The 15,834-nt window shown below is 39.9% G+C and overlaps 1 protein-coding gene across 1 annotated transcript in view; it reads right to left on the bottom strand.

Annotated features, from left to right (window-relative positions):
• LOC140729730 (doublecortin domain-containing protein 1-like) overlaps window positions 1-15,834 on the bottom strand; it is a 537,877-nt gene that overhangs the window by 411,354 nt on the left and 110,689 nt on the right. Inside the window, exon 8 of the mRNA XM_073049855.1 lies at window positions 9,618-9,711. Coding sequence (XP_072905956.1) covers window positions 9,618-9,711 — 94 coding nt within the window. The remainder of the gene's footprint in view (window positions 1-9,617; window positions 9,712-15,834) is intronic.

Raw genomic sequence — 15,834 nt, 5'->3', positions numbered from 1 at the left:
TGAAAGCATTCTTCTAGGGTGCATCACAACCTGGTATGGAAGTTGTCCTGTCCAAGACCGGAAGAAGCTGCAGAAGATCGTGAACATAGCCTAGCACATCACACAAATCAATTTTCCATCCTTGGACTCACTTTACACTGCACACTGTCGGAGCAGTGCTGCCAAGGTAATCAAGGACATGACCTACCCAGCCAACACACTTTTTGTCCCTCTTCCCTCCAGGAGAAGGTTCAGGAGCTTGAAGATTCATACGGCCAGATTTGGGAACAGCTTCGTTCCAACTGTGATAAGACTGCTGAACGGATCCTGACCCGGATCTGAGCCATACATTCCAAATATCCGGACCTGTCTCTCAGGTTTTTTTGCACTACCTTACTTTCCCTTTTCTATTTTCCAATTATGATTTATAATTTAAATTTTTATTATATTTACTTCGATTTGTACTTCAGGGAGCGCGAAGCGCAGAATCAAATATCGCTGTGATGATTGTATGCTCTAGTATCAATTGCTTGGTGACAATAAAGTAAAGTAAAACAAAACACAATAAGATAAAGAACACAATAATAAAAAAACACAATACATAAAGTAGACCAAACGACCATAAGACACTGGAGCAAAATTAGAGCAATCATCCAAATTTAGAGCATTTGCCATTTGACCATGGCGGATCCATTTTCCTCTCAACCCCATTCTCCTGCCTTCTACCTATAATCTTTCACACCCTGACTTATCAAGAATCCATCAACCTCTGTCTGAAATACACTCAATGTCCTGGTCTTCACTGCCATCTGTAGTAACGAATTCCACAGATTCACCACTCTCTGGCTAAAGAAATTCCTCCTCATCTCTGTCCTAAATAGATATCTCTCTATTCTGAGGCTGTGCCTTCTGGACCTAAGCTACCCACCATAGGAAACATCCTCTCCACATCCACTCTATTGAGGCCTTTCAACATTCTATAGGTTTCAATGAGATCACTTCTCATTTGTTTAAATTCCAAGGAGTACAGGCCCAGAGCCATCAAACACTCCTCATACAATAAGCCTTTCAATCCTGGAATCATTTTTGAGAACCTCCTTTGAGCCCTCTCCAATGTCAGCACAGTACTCCATGTGAGGCCTCTCTAGTGCCTTATAAAGCTTTACCATTACATGCTTGTTTTTATATTCTAGCCCTCTTGAAATGAATGCTAACATTGCATTTGCCTTCCTCAGCACCAACACAACCTGCAAGTTTGCTTATATACATAGATTCATTTAATGTCCATAAAGTGACATGAAGCACAGGAGTGTCTGTACAAAGTATCTGAAAGGAAATGATAAAGTAGTGATGGTTGGTTTGGAGGGATAGGTTAGTGGGTGGAGGTGGTGATCAGCCTTACTGCTTGAGGAAAGTAACTATTTTTGAGTCTGGTGGTTCTAAGTGGTAAGAAAGAATTAAATTCTATTAAGCAATGTTGTGCTTTTACAATTGAGAAACACATTTTCTTGGATTGTATTTTTCAATCTCTGCATTCTTCTGCCCATTCACCCTCTTGGACACAACTGAATCGGGTTTTAACCCCATTCCTAGTTTATTATGTGTAATGCACTAATAAAGACTGCTTCATTTAACATGAATAGATTTTCAAACATCCACATAAATTAACATAAAGGTCATAGAGTCGTAGAATACCATGGCAGAGAAACAAGTTCTTCAGCCCATCTAGTCCATGCTGAAATATTATTCTGCCTGCTCCCATCGACCTGCACCCAGACCATAGCCTTCTCATCCATGTACTTATCCAACTGTTCTTAAATTTTGGAATCAAACCCACATCCACCCATCAGCTGGCAGCTCATGCCACACTCTCACCACCCTCTAAGTCAAGGCACGAAAGGAGAACGTTAGTTATCATCTGGTACATGGTGAGTGGATCACTTAACAACAAGTTACTAAGGAATTTTAAAAATAAAAGATTTTGTATGATGCATAAGAGAGGATTTAGAAGATGTAGCTTATAATAATATGAAATAAGAACATAAGAAATAGGAGCAGGAGTAGGCCAACTGGCCCATCGAGTCAGCTCTGCTATTGAATAAGATTGTGGCTGATCTGGCCATGGACTCATCTCCACCTAGCTACCTTTTCCCCATTATCTTTAATTCCCCTACTATGCAAAAATCTATCCAACCTTGCCTTCAATATATTTACTGAAGTAGCCTCCACTGCTTCATTGGACAGAGAATTCCACAGATTCACCACTCTCTGGGAAAAGCAAGTTCCTCCTCATCTCCGTCCTAAACCTACTCCCCCATCTTTCTCCTATACTCCAGGGAATGAAGTGCTAACCTATTCAAACTTTCCCTGTAACTCGGGTAGTATTTCTTCAAGTTTCTTCACAATAAAGGTTATTGTTCGAGTTATTTGGAAGACTGATCACCTTCCCATAGGAGTTCCGTGTTTTTCCAAGTGCTATCTTATTCATTTTAAGTAGTTTAATGGGTCATTTAAAATAAAAAGGGATGGCACTGAAATGCAAAAAGTATTTTCTCACTTATGCTATCTGATGTAATTTCTACATTTATATATTAGATTAGTTGACATTCAATTTGATTTTTATTTAAACAGTTGTAGAGAAGATTATTTCTGTTTTTATTTCAGTGTTGGGAAAAGCACCTATTTTACCCATTTAATTATCAATTCATTTTAACTCCTGTGTTTTATCTCTTTATGGCTATACCCACTCATGGGGATGGTTTCAGAAGTAAACACCAAGGGGAAAATCCAGAAGCTGGAGTCCCTAAGGCAATATTACATTGAGTTCATCACTGACTGGCAACTCCTGTGACGCTGCTGGTACCAATCTGCTTTGGTCTCTGCTGTTCCTTGGAGCTCATCAGATGCATGAAGAGGGAGAGCTTGCTACATGGGCAACAGCTTGCTCTCCATATCGTACAACTCAGACTTGAACATCTAGACAGCAAGGAAGCAACATCCATGGTTGACCCTGACTGATGGAGGCTCATTCATTCTGTGTTGCATTCTTGTAATCAATATAAATATATCATTTTGTTTTCTTTTAATTTATAAACAAAAGATAAATTTGAGCAAGAGATTCAATGAAAAGTGTCTGTGTTTCAATAAATGTGATTGATTTCTATATGAAGGATGAGCAAAAGTATATGTTTTTACAGTCATCATCATCAGAAACTTGATTCTGATCATTATCCCAACTTTCTGCTTTCTATTAGTTAACCAATCCTCTATCCATGTTAATACATCACCCCCAACCCTATGCACCTTTATCTTATAGATAAGTCTTTTATATGGCACCTTATCGAATACCTTCTGGAAATCCAAGTAAATAACGTTCATCTGTTCCCCTCTATCTACTGGGCTCATTATATCCTCAAAAAACTCCAGTAAGTTTGTCAAACAGGACCTGCCTTTGCTGAATCCATGCTGCATCTGTCTGATGGATCCATTTCTTGAAATTTGCTGTTTTGTGGCAGCATTACATTGCAATGCATAATTTTTAAAAAACTATAAACTACAATTAAAATATATATACAAAATTAAATTAAGTAAGTGGAGCAAAAACAGAGCCAAAAAAAAGGGAAAAATTAGTGAGGTAGTGTTCGTGAGTTTATTGTCCATTCAGAAATCTGATTACAGAGGCAAAGAAGCTCTTCTTGAAACATTGACTGTGTGTCTTCAGGCTCCTCTTTGATGGCAGCAGTGAGGAGAGGGCATGTCCTGGGTGAAGGGGGTCCTTAATGATGGATGTCAAATTTTTGAGGCATTGCCTTTTGAAGGTGTCCTTGATACTGAAGAGGCTAGTACCTGTGATGAAGCTGGCTGAGTTTACAACTTTCTGCAAGTTTTGGATATAAGGATTCACATAGGAGTAGATTCAGTCTATTCAACCCATCGAGTCTGCTCCACCATTTCATTATGGCTGATATATTATCCCTTTCAACCCTTTCTATTGATGTAAGCAGAATACTTCCAGTTTTTTTCTTCGAAATTGAGATTTAAATGTAAATTTCAGTTTGCAGCATTCAATCGATTTACCACTTACAATTCTTAAATGTCAAGATAACTTCTGAAAATATTTTCTCAGAGAATACTAAAAATCTGTTACCCACAGTGAACTAATACAGACCAGTACAGTACAAAATCTCCAAATGACGTTTTTCATACAGAGCAGTTGTCTCACCTGCTTAGTGAACATTTATTTCACAAATGTCTCCTACAAGAAAGAGTTTCATTGAACTCAAAATGTCACTTAATGAAGGTTGTGTTTGCTATAATGCATGCCAAAATAACATATTAGGAAACTTTTTTTTGAACATAGGTAATTGAAAACAGGTAATGGTTAACAATATTTTTGACTGGATTAATGGAAAAGAGTCTATGAGATAGAGCATAGAACAGTACAGTGCAGTACAGGCCCTTCAGCCTATAATGTTGTGCTGACCCTTTAAGCTACTCCAAAATCAATTTAACCTTCCCTCCATTTTTTCTTTAATCCATGGGACTATGTATGAGTCCCTAAAATGTCCCTAATATCCCTGCCTCTACCGTTAACCCTGTACCCATGCACCCACCACTCTCTGTATAAAAACTCTACTTCTGACATCTCCCCCATACCTTCCTCCAAACACCTTAAAGTTAGGCCACCTCGTATTAGCTATTTCCGTCCTCAGAAAAATGTGCTGTCTGTCCACTCTATCTATGCCAAAAAAAACTATTTAAAAAGAAAAGTCTTGGACATATGCAACTTCCGTCTGAATGAGTGGCTGCTAAGTTTCAACACAAAGTCGTAACATCATAGAGCACCACCTAGTTTGTGTTGAACTGCTAATCTACCTAGTCTCATCAACCTGTACCTGGACTATATCCCTCCATACCCCTCAATCCATGTACCTATGCAAATTATTCTTAAATGTTGAAATCAAACCCACATCCACCATTTCCACTGGCAGCTTATTCCCACTTGCACCATCCTCTGAGTGAAATAATTCCCTATCTAATAGTATCTCAATCAGATCTCTCCTCATTCTCCGACGCTCCAAGTTCTAAAATCCTAACCTATTCAACCTTTCCCTGTAAATCAGGTCCTCAAGTCCCTGCAACATCTTTGTAAAACTTCTCTTCCAAGGACTCTTATCTCATGTTCTCGATATTTATTGCTTATGTATGAATTTATAATAATAATTACTATTTTTCTGTTTTGTATTTGCACAGTTTGTTGTCCACTGCACATTGAGTGTTTGTCTGCCCTGTTGGCTGCGGGTCTTGCATTGAACCTATTATGGCTCTTGGATTTACCGAGTATGCCCACAAGAAAACGAATACCAGAATTGTATACGGGCACACATGTTCTTTAATAAATTTATTTTGAACTGTACTCTTTCAATCTCATTGATATCCTTCTTGCTGGTAGGTGACCAGAACTGCACACAATACTCCTGATTACATGTTTCCAGATGTCAAAATAAGCAAAGTTTGCTTTTAACTTGACTTTGGTTAATTTCTGATTTTTTTTTTGTCATGGCAATATGCATCCCCCACAAAAATTAAGGGTTTGTTGTGCATCCCATTATACAAGTTTTCAAAGAGAGGATTTCTCTAGGAATCTAACTGGGTTATGTACAGAATATAGAAGCAATGCTTGGCAAATTTTGATAATATGATATTGTATATTCAATGCAATTTTAGATATTATTTGTATAAATACTGAGATTATATGTAAGCTTAATATACAAGTAAAACACATAATGAAGTTTTTTAATGTAATTCCTCTTTGTACTCCTCTCTTTTCCATTGCTCGCTTCTTACCTCTTGTCCTCACCTGCCCATCAACTCCCTCTGGTGTCCCTCCTCCTTGCTCTTCTCCCATAGTCAACTCTCCACTTCTATTCTTTAGCCCATTACTTTTTCCACCTATCATCTCCCAGTTTACTTCATTCCACCCCCCCACCCCACCCAACCTCACACCTTATTCTGGCCTCTCCCCTTTCCTTTCCAGTCCTGATGAAGGCCTTCAGCCCAAACTCCTGATTCCTTTCCATAGATGTTGCCTGACCTGCTGAATTCCAGCAGTATTTTGTGTGTGCACACAATAAAGTCACTGTGTTTTTAAGCAACACACACAAAATGCTGGTGGAACACAGCAGGCCAGACAGCATCTATAGGGAGAAGCGCTGTCGACGTTTCGGGCCGAGAACCTTCGTCAGAGGGGTTCGTGTTTTTAATGTCTCTTGCTGAGAACAGAAAATAAAACCATAAACTCTGGAAAAATCTTGATCCATTGTGGTGGGAGTACAAAATGAATATAAATTCTAATTTTGGTTTATGGATATTCAGACAGGAGATGTTCAACTGCATTTGTTTCAGATATCAAATTGGGGTGTTTCCTGAAGCCAGATATACCGCTATTATACCAGAAGCATCACGTCTATACAACTTTCACTATGACCTACAACCTACATTGAGCATTCAAAGTTCAAAGAAATGTTTTTATCAAAGTAGATATATGCCCCCATATACAGCCCTGAGATTCATTTTCTTGCAGGCATACTCAGTAAATCCATAATAGAATAATAACCATAACAGAATCAATGAAAGACTGCACCCACTTGTGTTTTCAACCAATGTGCAAAAGACAACAACTGTGCAAGTACAAAAAGAATGAGATAATAATAAATATATAAAAAATAAATATCGAGAACATAGGATGAAGAGTCCTTGAAAGTGAGTGCATAGGTTGTGGGAACATTTCAGTGATGGGGCAAGTGAAGCTATCCCCACTGGTTCAAGAGCCTGATGTTTGGGGGGACGTCACGTGATGATGTAGGATCGAGATGTGGAAATTCAGCTCTCCCATAAAAAACCAGTAAAATAATGTTTAAGTGAAGAAAAGTTATTAAATACTTTTTAAAAATTACTTATAAACTATTCAGGATTGTCTTAAGATATGTCTCCTAAACAGAAGCAGAAGAAAACTACTACTTTGAAGACAACACAAGTTGGAAAAGAATCAAGGCCGGCAGCCATGAAAGAGCCTCGGGCTCAAGTGCATTTTACCTCCAGCAATACAGAACAGGAAACTGCGGCAACATCAACTGTTTCCAAAAAAAATAGCAACAGGAATTGAGCTTGCGTGAAGGAAGGGGCACGCGCAAACACGAGCAACCCAAACTACAAATCCCAGTTATGATCGGAACTGAAAGTGAAAGTGAATATGAGGTGGAATCAGATTCTCTGGATAAATCAGACGAAGATGAAGAGACAAACAAAGAAGAGCAACAGGAAGAGGTTGGAGGTGATATTGGAGACTTAAACAAATCTTTGGTACAAATAATGCATGAATTAAAAGCATTAAAAGTAATAAAAAGATATTAAAAATATGAAGATTATGTTTGATAAAATGATGAAAAGACAAGACAAAATAAAATGGACAAGAAAATTAAAAACTTGAAAGAAATAACGGGAGACACCATTGATAGAGTGAATAAAATGGAAGATAATATTTCTGCCTGGACATCAGAAAGAAAACGGTTGTTGGAAAAAGTGAATGTACTTGAAAATTTTAACAGACGAAATAATATTAAGATTGTTGGACTTAAAGAAGGTATAGAGGGAAAGGATCCAATAAACTTTTTTTCAAAAATTGATTCCAGAAATTTTGGAAATGGAAGAAGAAACCCAGTTAATTGAAATTGAAAGGGCTCACAGAGCCTTAAGATCAAGACCTCAAGTTGATCAAAACCCATGATCAATCTTGATAAAATGCTTAAGATATCAAGATAAAGAAAAGATCCTGAAGGCGGCCGCCCAACGTGCCAGAAAGAGAAATGGGCCATTGATGATAGAAGGGAAAACAGTTCTTTACTATCCTGATATAAGGTATGACCTTTTGAAGAGAAAGAAGGAATTTAACCTAGCGAAAAAAGCTTTATGGGAAAAGGGTTATAAATTTATATTGCGCCACCCAGCAACCCTGATAATTTTTTTGGATGACGGAAAAAGAAGATCTTTTACTGATTATCGGGATGCGGAAGAATTTGCACAAGAACTCTCAAATATTCACTAACCATAGCCAAAGATTTGAAAGTGAAACGGATTAAAGGTGAAGACAGGGACAGTGAATGGAGTTGATGGATGTTTAAGGACAGAAGAATATTTAAATATATTCTTAATTATATGATACAGGGGGAGAAAGGTAAAAATTTGAGAAATATTAATCGAGAGTAGTAATATTATTTTTTCTTCTCTTATATATACTTTTTTATGTTACAGGGGAGCTGGGGGAACTTTGGATCGATCGCTATGGGATTCACGTGTGTAATCATGGCGATTGCCATGACCCGTACAACGGAGAGGGGTAATGTTGTGTTTTTTTTTATTCACAACATTAGTAGGGGGGTATTTTGTTATTTTTTTCTTTATAATCTATTTTTCTTTAATCTTTCTTTCTTTGCCTGGACAATCGGGGGGGGGGGGGGGGGGTGGAGACACATAGCAACATGGAGAATTTTAAAAAGATTCCCCAAGGTACTACGAAAGTTGAAAAGTTAGGTATTACTATAGACTGGAGTAACCCTGTTAAAAATAATGACTAATTTACTGAATTTTTAAAGTTTTAATGTTAATGGGCTTAATGGACCGGTGAAAAGAAAAAGAATTTTAACATACATTAAGAAAATGAAAATAGATATAGCTTTTAGCTGCATTCCATTTGAAAAAATTACTTATAATTTAAGAGATAAATACGAAATATTTCTGAAAATTTGGCGCCCTTATTTACAAAAGATAGGATTAAATATATAGGTGCTCCGGAGATAAAATTATTGGTTATTTGGGGAAAGAAATAAATATATATACTAAAGCTATTATGAACTCCATGGAGCATGTGGGGATCTTCCGATATCCAGGCATTCTTTCTTACTTCCTTTTTTTTCCTTTTTTTTTCTCTTTCTACAGGGATATGTTAGGGGCGAGGGGTTGATAATTTTTTTTCTTTCTGTAACCATTTGAAAATTCAATAAAAAAATTTTTATTAAAAAAAAAGAGCCTGATGTTTGAAGGGTAATAACTGTTCCTTGTGTTGGTGCGTGGCCTAGTGGATAAGGCATCAGTCTAGTGAACTGAAGGTCACCGGTTCGAGCCTCAGCTGAGATAGTGCGTTGTGTCCTTGAGCAAGGGACTTAACAACACATTGCGACGACACCGGTGCCAAGCTGCGTGGGTCCTAGTGCCCTTCCCTTGGACAATGGTGGTGTGGAGAGGGGAAGGCTTGCAGCTTGGGCAACTGCTGGTCTCCCATACAACCCTGCCCAGGCCTGCACCCTGGAAACCTTCCAAGGAGCAAATCCATGGTCTCATGAGAACTAACGGATGCCTATTACTATTAATAACTGTTCCTAAACTTGGTGGTGTGAGGCTCCTGTGCCTTCTTCCTGATGGCAGCAGTGAGAAGAGAGCATGCCCTGGGTGGTGGGGGTCCCTGATGATTAATGGTGCTTTCCATCACCCGAAAACTTCATAGATTGTGTACTTAATTCACCTATCCATGCATGAGAGTTCCTCAGTGCTTTGAAGGATAGTCCAATCTTACAATCACATACCTGTTTTGAGGTCATAAATTCGATTGCCCTCCCAGTCATACAGATATTTTGCTGGGGACATTAATCTGATCTTTAGAGTGCATTGGTCTAAAAACTGCAAACAGAAATAAAAAAGAAACACAAGCAAAATATTACTTAGATGAAGGTTACTGAACAGATACAATGATATTTATGATTCTGTTGAGAATTAGAATGGAGGGTTACAGAAATACTAAATAATCATGCATTACCTTCTTTAGAGTGAGTGAAAGACAGTCATTTCTGCTCTCTGACTCACCTATTGAAAGTGAGAACAATACTATATATGGAAAATAGTGGGGTGGAGATTAGTGAGGAGTTGGGGGAGGGAAGAGGAGAGGAGAGGTATTAAGTCAAGAAAATCTGCAGGTACTGGAAATCCAAGCAACACATAAAATACTGGAGGAACTCAGCAGACCAGGCAGCAACTATGGAAAATAATAAAAGTCGACGTTTCAAGCCGAGACCCTTCATCAGGGCTGAAAAAAAGATGAGAAGTTAGAGCAAGTAGGTGGGGTGAGAGGAGGGAGAAGTAAGTGATAGGCGATAGGTGAAACCGGGAGAGGGGGTGGGGTGAAGTAAAGAGCTAGGAAGCTGATTGGTGAAATAGATAAAGGGCTGGAGAAGGGGGAATGTGATTGGAGAGGGTGGAAGACCATGGAGGAAAGGGAAGGGAGAGAAGTGCCAGTGGGAGGTGACGGGCAGGTAAGAAGATGAGGAGAGTGGGGAAACAGGAATGGGAATGGTGAAGTAGGGTAATTACCGGAAGATAGGGAAATCAAAATTCATACCATCTGGTTGGAATATAAGTCAAGTCACTTTTTATTGTCACTTTGACCATAACTGCTGATGATCTTCTCAGCTGAGCTCACTATCCGCTGCAGGGTCTTGCAATCCAAGATAGTGCAATTTCTGAACTAGGCAGTGATGCAGCTGCTCAGGATGCTCTCAACACAACCCCTGTAGAATGTGATGAGGATGGGGGGTGCGAGATGATTGTTCCTCCAATCTGAGTGTGGCCTCATGGCGGCAGTAGAGGCAGCCATGGACTGACATGTCAGAATGTGAATGGGAAGAAGAATTGAAATCGATAGCCACCAGGAGATCCTGCTTTTTCTGGCAGACGGAGCATAGGTGCTTGGTGAAGCAGTCTCCAAATTCACGTCAGGTCTCACCGATATACAGGAGGCCACAATGGGAGCACTGGATACAGTAGATGACCCCAACAGACTCACAGCTGAAGTGTCACCTCACCTGAAAGGACTTTTGGGGCCCTGAATGGTAGTGAGGGAGGAAGTGTAGCGGTAGGCATGGCACATGTCTGCTTGCAAGGGTATTAGAAAGAGGAGCGGTATTGGTTGGAAAAGAGCAAGAATAGTGGGGCTGAGGTTAATGAGGGGTGGAGGGGAAGAGGAGACAAGGGGTATTGGATGGAAGAGAGTGATAATGGAACTGGTCTTCATCTTCATCTATTCTGCTAGAGCAATTTCTTTTAAATTAGAGATACAGCACAGTAACAAGCACTTCCTGAGCCCGCACCACTCAATTACACCCATGGACCAATAAACCTCCTTACCTGTATGTTTTGGAATGTGGGAGGAAACTGGAGCATCCAGAGGAAACATAAGCGGTAATGGGGAGAACAGACAAACTCCTTACAAGCAGTGCGGGAACTGAACCCATGCCACTAGTGTTGTGTTAGCATTATGCTAACCGCTATGCTACCATGCTGATCCAAATTAACATGATCAATTATAGTTCCACAGCCAATTCTGCTGCTGATGGGATTTATTTTTCTGTTGACTTCACTAAAATAAAATTTGAAATGATTATCATTTTCCTGTCGTTCGTTTTGTACTGATGTCCAAAAACCAATCTGCATTCTTCTTTCAGCTCACCGGGTCTCTCTTTCCCACTCCTTTTAAACTTACCAGATTCACTGAGGCTTTGTAAGGCATTGGTCAAACTACATTTGGAGCATTGGGGAGGGTCCAGAGGAGGTATAGGAGAATGATTGCAGGAACTAAAGGGTTAACATATGAGAAACATTTGATGGCTCTGGGCCTACACTATATTGGGTGTTTAGGACACACAGGTAGTCTAGGTCACACTCTGAAGACACATGTTTAACTTTTCAGGAAAAGCTTCATCCCTTCTGCCATCAGAGTTCCGAATGGACTATGAATCCATGAACACAACCTCATGTCTTGCTCTCTTTTTTGCATTTTTTTAACATATATTTCTTATTTGGGTGAAAGAGCGGAGACAGGGTTCTACCAAAGGAGGTGTACGGAGCTCTTTCCCTCTGCTAGCCTGCAGGTCACCCTTGGGCAGGGTGTAGCACCCAGTTAACACACACCCTCCCCCCAGGATCAGGGTCATGTGAAGCCATGGGAGCGGGTGGTGGATGGTCAAATGAGTAGCCGGTGCACTTCACAAGTCCTGGTTATGCAACCACTGACGCCAGGTAGAGAGACAATCCCTGAAAGATGTTGATCGTGGCTGGGGTCACCCTTCTTGTAAAGACACTGTCCAGAAGAAGGCAATGGCAAACCACTTCTGTAGAAAAATTTGCCAAGAACAATCATGCTCATGGGACCATGATCATCCACAGCATACAACACGGCACATAATGATGATGATCTTTCTCATTTTGAATTATAATAAATTTTAAGCATTGCACTGTGCTAGTGTGCAAGGTCATAAATTTCACAATACATGTTAGTGATTATAAACCTGACTCTGATTTTGAACAGAGGGCACAGCCTCAGGATATAAGGATATCCCTCAAGAAGAGATGAGGAGGAATTTCTGTAGCCAGAGGATGGCGAATCTATGAAATTCCTGTGGAGGCCAAATCATTGGGTATATTTAAAGTCAACATTGATAGGTTTGATTAGCAAGGGCATCAAAGATTATACAAAAGTAAGTGCCTGCCTTTCAGATGAGATATTTAACCAGGTTTCCAAACATTCTGATGGTTGAAGTCAAGAGAAAAGGCTCCAATTTCTTGACCAACTTTGAACCCTCAGAACAAATTACAAGAAAAGTCCAGTAATCCATTTTTCTTGCATCTAGTCTGCATTGTGAGCCGGGAGTTTAGATTGTGAGTAGGGTGTGCAGCCAGGGCAGCAGTGGGTGCAGGAACAGGAGGGTGTCAGGAGAAGGCAGCTCTGGGAAGATGAAACATACATTCAGTGGCCACTTTATTAGGTACACTTGTACACCTGCTTATTAATACAAATAGCTAATCAGCCAATCATGTGGCAGCAACCTAATGCATCAAAGCATGCAGACATGGTCAAGAAGTCCAGCTGTTTTTTGGACAAAGCAAAAGAATAGAAAACAAATGTGATCCAAGTGATTTTGACCGTGGAATGATTGTTGGTGCCAGACGGGGTGGTTTGAGCACCTCAGGAATGGCTGATCTCCTGGGATTTTTGCGTGCAATGGTGTCTAGGTTTTACAGGGAATGGTGTGAAGAACAAAAAAAAAATCCAGTGAGTGGCAGTCTGTGGGTGAAAACACCTTGTTAACTAGAGAGGTCAGAGGAGTATGACCAAACTGGTTCAAGCTGACACTAAGGCAGCAGTAACTCAAATAACCACACGTTACAACAGTGGTGTGCAGAAGAGTATCTCTGAATACACAACACCTCAAACCTTGAAGTGGATGGACTACAGCAGCAGAAGACCAGGAACATACACTCAGTGGCCACTTTACTAGGTACAGGAATTAGTTAATAAAGAGGCTACTGAGTGTATTTGATGAAGTTTCCCCTCTATTCTTGTTCACTTGGACTCGGTTTCCCACTCCCTTTTAATTTACTGGATTCACTGAGGTTGAAGCTTCATAGTTACAGAACTACAGAACTCAAGCCGCAATTTTCCTCTCTATAAAAACTTCACTTCCTACCATTTCCAATCCACAACTTCTCAGCCTTTATTGCAGAAAATCTCCAATGCTTCAGATGTCTCCATTGTACATTGAAAATAATTTAAAACAAAGAACAGGTCAACATGGGCCTTGTCATAGCATTGTCTACCTGCACTGCATTTCCACTTTCACTGTATTCAAATTGAGTAAATTAGGACTTTATTCCCTGAAGTTTAGGAGAATGAGGGGAGATTTGAAGATAGAACAGTACTGCACAGGAACAGACCATTCGGCCCACAATGTTGTGCCAAACCAGCTGAAAAGCAAATCAAAAAACACCCAAACACTAATCTCTCCTACCTACACAATGTCCATATCTCTCCATCTTCCTTACATCCATGTGCCTATCCAAACATCTTTTAAAAGCCTCTAATGTATTTGCCTCTACCACCATCCTAGGAAGCACATTCTGGGCATGCTAGACTCTGAGTAAAACACTTACCCCTCACATCCCTCTTGAACCTACCGCCTCTCACCTTCAATGCATGCCCTTTGGTATTAGACATTTCAACCCTGAGAAACAGATGCTCCCTGTCTACTCTATCTATGCCTCTCATTCATGAAGGGTATAGATAGGGTAAATGAAAGCAGGCTTTTTCCTCTGAGGCTGGGTGAGGTTATTAGTTAAGGATGAAAGGCAAATGTTTAAGGGGAACCTGAGCAGGATTTTCTTCACTCAGAAGTGGGGAGAGTGTTAAATAAGATACCAGTAGTAGTGATAGATGTTGGCTCAGGTGCAGGTCAATAGGACTAGGCAGAATAACAGACTGGCATGGAATAGATGGGCCAAAGAGCCTGATTCTCTATGACTCTATATTCTTCATTATTATCATTTTTCCTTTTGTAATAATCTGCATCAATTGCTTGCACAACAAAGTTTTTCACTGCATATTGGTATATGAGACAATAATAAACCAATTACTGGTTTCCAACCAACTACAATTCAGGGCTTTTTGGCCTCTTGAGGAATGAGACTCTCTCAACATCAAAGCTCTGTTTGACTCCTCTACACTTTTAACTGAGGTTATATGCACACTTCTTTGTGTTTTTACTTTTGCATTCATTTTGCTTCTCTATATCTAACACACTCCTTGACGCCAAGATTGAAGTCTGCCCCTGAGGCACAAACAGTGTTAAATCTGAAAATTGACGGAGAAACATGGAATAAATACTGAGAAAGGTGAGACATCTCAGAGCTTTCCTGTTAATGTACCACTAATTTTCTTGTTAAAATTAACGACTAGAACTGATATGAACATCAAAAAAAATCAACAGTTATTTACTTTCAACCCAGTTGAGGGGCACGCAGATAACTGGAGTGCATTTCGACAAAAATATTATGTTTCTCTTTTAAGTAAATATATTTTAAACAAACGTATTTAAATTAATCTGTTTGAAGACCCTTTATTATTTTAAAGCTGTCATCCTCTTTGTTCCATTGAGAATTTCTGAAAATAGTGTTAGCACAATGCTATTATCGCCCGGGCCATTGGAGTTCGGAGTTTGGAGTTCAATCCCGCCATCCTCTGTAAGGGATTTGGACATCCTCCCCACAGAAGGCATGGGTTTCCTCCATTTGCTGCGGTTTCCTCCAACAGTCCAAAGATGTATGGCTTAGTAGGCTAATTGGTCATTGTAAGTTGTCCCGTGATTAAGTGAGGGTTAAATAGTGGGTAGCTGGGCTTGCGCTTGGCATGTATCCTTGAGGTGCACCTTATTAACTGTCAGCAAGGAGAAGGTGTTATTACGATCCACACTGACTGTGGAAGTCAGGGATCCAATTGCAGAGGAAGGTACAGAGGCCCAGGTTTTAGCGAGGGAATGATGATATTGAATGCTGAGTTGGAATCAATAAGCAGCGGCCTGATGGACTGTACATTTTGCTGCTGAACAGCTACTCCAAGGCTGAGAGAAGAGCCAGTGAGACTACATTTGTTGTAAACACACTATGGCTGTGGGCAAACCGGTTGGACCAAAGGTGGCCCCAACTCACACTGCAACCCAGAGCTTGGAAAGATTTATCAGTATACATTAAGATGAACATTGCTGTCAGCGCAGCTCGAAGGGCTGGACGGGCTGTTCCATGCTGTATCTCCAAATAAATAAACTCTGAACAATCTCTTGTGTTCTGTAAGTTAACCTGTAATTACTCCCCTTGAGTCTGCAAGTGCATTTTGAATCAGAATCAGGTTTAGACACGGCACTTCCTTTCATACAGATTTCCCTTTGGGTGTTATAGGTTAGAATACCATTATAAAATCAT

The sequence above is a fragment of the Hemitrygon akajei genome, chromosome 6 (assembly GCF_048418815.1).
Source record: "Hemitrygon akajei chromosome 6, sHemAka1.3, whole genome shotgun sequence".
Classification (NCBI taxonomy): domain Eukaryota; kingdom Metazoa; phylum Chordata; class Chondrichthyes; order Myliobatiformes; family Dasyatidae; genus Hemitrygon; species Hemitrygon akajei.
Note: the sequence above shows the minus strand (reverse complement) of the source record. Positions and strands in the feature narration are given on the sequence as shown.